The sequence below is a fragment of the Trematomus bernacchii genome, unplaced genomic scaffold, assembly GCF_902827165.1.
Source record: "Trematomus bernacchii unplaced genomic scaffold, fTreBer1.1, whole genome shotgun sequence".
In the NCBI taxonomy this organism is placed as follows: Eukaryota; Metazoa; Chordata; class Actinopteri; order Perciformes; family Nototheniidae; genus Trematomus; species Trematomus bernacchii.
Window position 1 is genome coordinate 589,586 of NW_022987600.1, and position 8,281 is coordinate 597,866.

At 44.5% G+C, this 8,281-nt stretch overlaps 1 protein-coding gene across 1 annotated transcript; it reads right to left on the bottom strand.

Moving 5' to 3' along the window:
• Positions 1–6,351: 6,351 nt before the first annotated feature.
• Positions 6,352–8,126, bottom strand: LOC117482548 (DNA-directed RNA polymerase II subunit RPB2-like; the record flags this gene model as incomplete). Its single annotated transcript, XM_034130671.1, is given in 4 exon segments — positions 6,352–6,569; positions 6,969–7,164; positions 7,772–7,932; positions 8,013–8,126. Coding segments are annotated over 4 exon segments (561 nt in total), but the record flags the coding sequence as incomplete, so codon positions are not given.
• Between the last annotated feature and the right edge of the window lie 155 nt (positions 8,127–8,281).

An 8,281-nucleotide genomic window follows, 5' to 3' on the forward strand; every position in this document is an offset into this window, starting at 1 on the left:
TTCTCCATCAGAGCGCCATATTTCAACCCCCCCCAATTGCTCTGCTTTTGTGTGGCTCATTCAGTGAGCACTGTAGCTGACCCCCCAGTGAGACGGAGGCTCACCTGCCTGTATTCCTCCTGCTATCTGCTTGAGAGCAACTGCATATTCCTGATGCCAGGTGTCCCCCCCGTGATGGGAGAGGTTAGGAAGACATCAAACTCCTCCAAGAAACATGGAACCTTGTATTATAGAAGCCTCTGAAACCCTCGCTCGTCCTGCAGGGTTGTCTGCTAGAGCCCACCGAGCAGAAAGATGAAGAGAAGAACCCCCTCTCAGCAGAAAGGTGAAGAGAAGCATCCCATCTTATCAGAAAGGTGAAGAGAAGCATCCCATCTCGAACGACCTCGTGCTTCCTTGCACGTGGCTGGGGGTGCTCTCTGCACCCGGAGAGTGTGACCCTCTCTCTCTGACCCTTGGCCTTGAGAGCTGTCCTAGTTATTGGGTTAACACTTGATAGGGATGTTTTTCTGAGTGAAGACAACTCAAAGTAATGGATTAGCACATTATCATTTAATTACAAAAATAGGCCCCTCAGAATTATTTGGGAGCCTTCCTGACACATGCACATTATCATTTTGAAGGTTTGTGTTAGTCATTTAACATGCAAGAATCATATGCTCATCAGTCCATAGCAGAGACATGTTATTGTAAGTTAAAGGTGAGCTTGTCCCTGTGGATATAACCCCTTCTCAATGATTCTAAATGTATATTAATTCACCATTTACCTTTTGATAAAATATTAGTTTATCAGAAATATTTTGTCTCTTCCATAAAACATAGGGTTGAGAAATAAATTACCCAATATAAAATAAATTACTCAATATAATTGACTCTTCCCTCCCTTTTCTTACATATGGTACATATGAAATAATAACTTAGGAGTCTATTTAAGCATGGTATAGTTTATAATCTATTAATCGAGAAGACTCAGTATCACCTGTGTGCAGCTTACAAAAAACCATTGTGATAAACATATATTATGCAGGAAATTGATACATTTGTTGAAAAACAAAGCATATCTGATTTGGGAGGAAAAGTTTCATCCCTTTAACATCTGTGTTATTACTGAAGACATAGCAGGAATGATACTGGGTGTCTGAGGGTGTCATTACTGAGAAATGTCAAACAAAATCAAAACCTTACATTTGAAAACAGGTTTGCATTCCTCCACTTAAGGTGACGTTATCATTGGAAACAATAAAAGCTAATTGTTTTGATGTAGAATCTATAAATTGAATCGTTAGAGCAGAACATAATGGTTGTATTGTAGCCTGAGTTTCGTGCAGCCTTTAGTTTTACCAGGTGGAAACATTGTCTATATAATGTGAATACATGTAGAACTAGACATTAAGAGGCCCCTGACATTAGGCCTATTTGAAACAATAGTAGGGGCTTTTACCAGCTCGCTAACTTACAGGCATCCTCTGCATAGCAGTATGAATAGCCTTAAAAACAACCCACTCTGCGGTAACGAGAGTCATGTATCTGAACCAAATGCCCTAAGTGAAGCCGTTAGTCTCATCTGACTGACCCAAGGGTTGGTGCTGGTGTGACAGGGAGGCTTCCAAGTGTTCATAGCAGATGTCATGCTTTCAGTTCATGGCGCAGTGGGGGGGAGCAGACCCATGTGAGACAGTATCAACGGCTGTAATGTTCAGTTTGAGGAGTGTCATTCTCTCTGGGAGCAGGAAATGGTGTCCATTCAGACCAGACCATTAATGTCATGTAGAGCAGCCATAGCATCTCTGTGACTGCACTCAGCCGGACTGCAGCAGGGCAGAACTGGGTGACTTTTAGTGAAGCCGTCCAAGGCCATAGACAAAATGGAACCACGTACTAACAAAAGGGACACAAGGTCATCAATGTCTCTCTTTACCTTTGGCCTAATTGTAAAACAAATTAGTGGAAAAAATGTGGAACACTAATCCATCATCATGTGACATTTAGAGTTAATTTAAATAATTACTTATGGGTTGAAGTCAAATTAACATTAGAACTAAAATCAGTCAAAATTGGACGTGCACGGATCAGAATCTAATCAATACACCATTTTCCCAGCTCTGTAATGAAAAGGATATCAAGATGAGGTACATTACAGAAGTGTTAAAACATCCAAACATGCACACTTATCTTATTCTAGCAGAGATTAGAGGACACGTCTAATGTTGTGAACAAAATGATCAAGTCAAAGTTATTTTATTTATTTTATCTTATGTACCACATTTAATTTAATAATTAATCTTAAATAACTAATAACTTTAAAGAAGGCAACAATTTACAATGTGGATAAGGTGACTACTTATCCAAAGTGTGTGGGTGTGTGTACAGCTTGTCTGCCCAAGGTTAAAACATTTGGGACAGCAGTGAGAATGTTATGAGAAACAATTTGTTGCTTAGACTGAACTCGAAAGAAGCTAGACTGGAACATTTTAAATAAATCAAAACACTTGCACCTTAATTAAATACATTTGACATTTAGCTTGAGCTGGGTTCAATACTTTCTTTATGGTATTTAAATTGGGCTCAAGTAGAACCTTTACATGGATTTGGCTTGCAACACAAAGTGATACCGATCTCTGTCTGTTATGATCTGAAAGTCTCATGATTTAAAGTGTAGGCCTGTGAAGGAGAGGCCCTTGGAAAACAACCTCTACTTCTTTGTTAACTGTAATTACTTATTGTAAAGAGATTGCAACATTATACTTTTTAAAGAATTGCTCAATTCATTTAACACATTTAATATGCACACTGTAATGAAAACGTCAACAAATATATTGATCCTGGCTTAACCAGCGACCTTTACTCTTTTGTTCATAAGCTCGGTTTCAGAAAACTTGTCAGTAGTTTAACAACTATTATAATTGTAGTAATGTCTATGGAGACCAATTGGTTGATACGAGAAATCATTTGAAGCAGTTTAATAAAGAATGTTAAACTATATTTAAAACTGTAATTAAACTTCAACTTATATTAATTATCTGATTCCAGTGGCCAGTTGGAATAGATAATCAACAAAGTTTCCATTTTGCAGCAACAGCGCAAAAGGTTTCAACAATAATTTGTATTATGTCTGAGTCAAGTTCTGTCTTATCAGCTTTGTTTCGGAATGTGTTCAAAACATTACGTTTTTTTTTCATTATTACCATACAATACATAGATTTAAGAATAAATGAAACAAATAATACAACATTGACCTAAAACAGCAGACAGATTTTGCCACCCTGACCTCCTCAGGCAGGTTTTTTACGACCAGCAGTGATGCCTCTGAGGGTCTCAGGGTGCAGGACGGGGCATAGGGTTTATAAAAGGTCACAAACATATCTTAACATAACAGCAATACAATTTAAAATGTATTCTTAAAATAATATAATCTTCTCTTCTTCTTACACCTACAGCGCACACCCTGAACAGTGTGCTCCTTGTTTACATGTTCCTCTGCACACTCAGATGCAGGACATAAAAACACTCTTTTGCTATTTATTTTCATTTTGCAGCACATCTACACTAACAGAATTTTGCAAAACACTATATATTATTTATTTTTCTCAAGTCATTTACTTTTGGTGAGTTAACTGAAGCTTAGTTTATTTTACCCTGGCTATGGACTGATTCATTATTAGTTGTTACAAAACATGCACAAGACGGCGGTTAGACAAACCAATATAGACCCCTGATACAAACAATCAGACAAACAAACATGAACTCATAATAAACACCAGTGCGACAGCAAAGTTCATCCAGCTCAATTTAGTCCGGATTAAAGAGGTTTCAGAGGGGGTAGGGATATGATCTCTCCCCAATGGGGAACCCAGTGGGGCACCTTGACTCGCGCACCCACCCTTGTATACAAGTCCTAGATCGGTGCCTGAAGACCGTCCAAGAGCAATAACTAGCTTATCCTCTTGCGACCCCACTATCCCTGTTCTAGTGGTGCTATGCCCCCCCGATCTGGAGCACATAGACTTTTTTCCTCTACCCTTTCTATCCGAAACCACACAGTTAACTGTAGTCCTACTCGACCAGCCTACACACCTCCCATCATGCTCATCCCAACGATGAAACACAGTTTTGCTCTACACTTGCATACCACTGCCCACCCATGATCAATTAGCCTATAATTTTATGTATGCACCCCGGACCGACATCAGCTCCTCCAGCAATGTAGGGAGCCTGTCGCATCAGGTAATGCACGCACCTCGCACCTGCCAGCACATCGTAAACGGCCACAAGCCACGAGAGTGCTTTTAAACAGTCTCTTTTTTAATAGAGACGGCGGTGGTGTGAGTTAAAGTTATAGACAAAAGCTGTGATTTTCTCCCTCTGAGTTCACCTCACCAGCTCATGCAGATACGGGGAGGTATTTTACACACATTCCCCGGAGCCGCAGCTGGAGCCGTGTTTTTTTTTTAGAGGCGCTGGGGGTAATATCTCTGGCTGCTTGAGTTAACTGCTAGTGTTGGCCGCTGAAACCCCCGGAATCTCGGCGATTTGTTCACTACAAATCTCTATTTTGATTTCACACAGAAGTTCCACTTTACTGCTGCCCTCATTAAGGTCTTTTTAAACATCTCCGTGTATGCCTGCACGGCACATACGTCCCGAGCAGCACACACAGAGGGAACCAGCCAAGACAGAGTCCCTGGATGGTCCCCTGGGGTTACTAGCCCCAAATGTTCATTAACCAAAACGAAACGCAGCCGCTTAGCTTCACAGATAATTTTAGGATACCGTCAATCACAGATTCTGGTAAGGCAATGTCCAAATGTAGATTTGAAATCACACTTACCAGTTTCTGAAGATCTGTTGGTATCCTGCCAACAACGCCAATTTGTGGAGGAAACTTCTGTGTAGTAATGCATGGAGTCACCGACTCAGGAAGGAGACACGGTGAGAGTTGGAGCTTTGATGTCAAACACTGATGGGTTTATTCAGAGTATTCGGCCGGAGGATTCACATCACAAATCAAAGAGTCAGAGGTTCTGACTACACGGTAGAGTTGCCACGTCAATTCTGAAGAGCCTCTCTCTATGCTAGACCTTTTAACTGGTTCACAGAGAGAAATCAACATCTCTGAAGGAGTAGACTAAACACTGAGCCACCTGCGTCCGACACTCATGGCCTCAAGGATTTCACATCCTAGAGCCCACAAACACCGATAAAGAAGTGCCTCGGTGTTCCCGCAACAATTACCCTTCGTGCCAGTCAAGTTGACCGGTCACAGAGCAAAAGGTTAGATATCTAGAAGAATTATTCCTTAACAACAAACAAAGTCGATATTTTTCTAAAACCATTTAGTGCTTCACATAATAAAATACACAACGGCTGTAGCCTGATGATATGCTTTAGGAGCTGTAGGTGTGTGTGTGTGGTGTAGGTGTGTGTGGTGCAGTGTGTGCGTAGATGCAGCGGACAGACAGGTCTCAGTTGGTTTGGTGTCCTATGCTTACTTGTAAATACAACTTTTGGCGCGTAATTTCAATTCCCCATTTCAGCGACCAGAGAGAGGAGAGGGGGGGATATATCCAGTCTCTGATTGTGTTACGTTATTATGAGAGTGCTCTCATACTTTAAATTGTATATATTTATATAAATATATGCGTGTGTGTGTGTGTGTGTGTGTGTGTATGTCCGCATCTGTAGCCTGTTATTGTCTCATTATACCGCACTGTGAATGAATCAAAGTAAATATATAAGTCGTCATGAACACATCTGTCCATCAGACAGAGTGCTGCTGTGCCTCCTGTCATCATTAATGGACGTCTCTTTAAAATGACCGCTCAGAGGAGAGGAGTTCTCATTTCTCTAACCGCCTGCTGCTTCCCCTCCTCTCTCCTCGGCTCCCCTCCTCTCTCCTCGGCTCCCCTCCTCTCTCCTCGGCTCCCCTCCTCTCTCCTCGGCTCCCCTCCTCTCTCCTCGGCTCCCCTCCTCTCTCCTCGGCTCCCCTCCCCTCCTCTCTCCTCGGCTCCCCTCCTCTCTCCCCTCCTCAGTCCTCCGCTCGCATCTCCTGTGGGCGGGACTAAGTCTCGAGGATAGGAGTCGAGGAGGGGAAATTAGAGTATTGAGAAGCCTCTCATGAGTGGCAACAGGCAGAGAAAACAGAGGTCTTTCCCACGACCCTTTAATGACCTTTGACCCGAGGGCTCAGTGGTTCATTTGAAAGCTAACTTTGGGAAGCAACAATTACATTCTGGTTTGAATCATTCTGTGTGAAGCTTCTCAGGGGTCAGATGTTTATTCTGAATATGTATAAAGATGAGAGACCCTTGGTGATGTCAACGTGAGGAAAGAACATGTGACCCAGAGTCTTCCTCAGAAACTTCATCAGCTTTATTTTCATACAAAAAACAAAAGACAGGAAACTGTAAAAACATTACAAGCACACTTCCTGCTGACCTCAAAGGTAAAGTCTGCACGGAGGCGTCCGATTGGCCGAGCCACTATGACGTCATCATACGAGGCGCAATGCTCATCGACATCAACTCCTGGAAGAGAAGCTTACAGGCGTACGGCATGCGCACCAGCGAGATCTGTGGGGGGGGACAGGTGAGAGAATATACCTGGTTAGTGGGGACAGGTGAGATCAAATACACCTGGTTAGTGGGGACAGGTGAGATCAAATACACCTGGTTAGTGGGGACAGGTGAGAGAATATACACCTGGTTAGTGGGGACAGGTGAGATCAAATACACCTGGTTAGTGGGGACAGGTGAGATCAAATACACCTGGTTAGTAGTGTATTTACAGGTTGTGTTTGTTACAGGTGTGTTGACCTGGTGACAGGTGTGTTGACCTGGTGACAGGTTGTGTTTGTTACAGGTGTGTTGACCTGGTGACAGGTGTGTTGACCTGGTGACAGGTGTGTTGACTTGGTGACAGGTGTGTTGACCTGGTGACAGGTGTGTTGACCTGGTGACAGGAGTGTTTACCTGGGTCTTGTTGCGGCAGCCTCTGCATTCGTAGGTGTGTGTGCGTGTGTTGGCGATGGCCATCAGTCCACACAGGTTACAGACGTGCACCTGATACGGATCAGACGCCTCGAACAGACGCTCTTTGAGGAACTGAGCCGCGCCGTGAGCGATCTGACAATCTCTCTCCATCTCACCGAACCGCAGACCGCCGTCACTGAGGGGGAGACAGGTGAGACAGGTTAGAGAGGAGAGACAGGTGAGACAGGTGAGAGAGGAGAGACAGGTGAGAGAGGAGAGACAGGAGAGACAGGTGAGAGAGGAGAGACAGGTGAGAGAGGAGAGACAGGTGAGAGAGGAGAGACAGGAGAGACAGGGGAGAGAGGAGAGACAGGTGAGACAGGTTAGAGAGGAGAGACAGGTGAGACAGGTGAGAGAGGAGAGACAGGAGAGACAGGTGAGAGAGGAGAGACAGGTGAGAGAGGAGAGACAGGAGAGACAGGTGAGAGAGGAGAGACAGGTGAGAGAGGAGAGACAGGAGAGACAGGTGAGAGAGGAGAGACAGGTGAGAGAGGGAGAGACAGGTGAGAGAGAGAGGGAGAGACAGGTGAGAGAGGAGAGACAGGTGAGAGAGGAGAGACAGGTGAGAGAGGAGAGACAGGAGAGACAGGTGAGAGAGAGAGACAGGTGAGAGAGGAGAGACAGGAGAGACAGGTGAGAGAGGAGAGACAGGGGAGAGAGGAGAGACAGGTGAGAGAGGAGAGACAGGTGAGAGAGGAGAGACAGGTGAGAGAGGTGAGACAGAGAGGGACAGACGTCCTCACCGGGACCGGCCCTCCATTGGCTGCCTGTTGAGGATCTGGACCGGGCCCCTGGCCCTCGAGTGGATCTTGTCGTCCACCATGTGTTTGAGGCGCTGGTAGTACGTGGGTCCGATGAAGATCTGGGACGTCAGCTTCCTCCCCGTGAAGCCATTATACAGAACCTGAACAGACCAGAACCACATCAGAACCAGGTCTTTAAACATCACCTGGGTTTATGGGTGGGTAGAGAACAGGAAGTGACCTCATTTCCTCTCAGGTGGTATCCGTATTCCGACAGCAGGTTGGAAACTTTCTGCACGTTGACGGCGTCGTTAAAGGGCGTCGCGTCGCCGATCTCCCCTTTGTTTGCAGAGACCTGAAACACGAGTAAACCTTTATGTGATCGGGTACTGGCTGAGAGTTGTGTGAGGGCGTGTGTGTGTGCATGTATGCGAGTGTGTGAGTGTATATGTATGCGAATGTGTGTATATGTGTATGTATGCGAGTGTGTGTGAGTGTATGTGTGTGTGA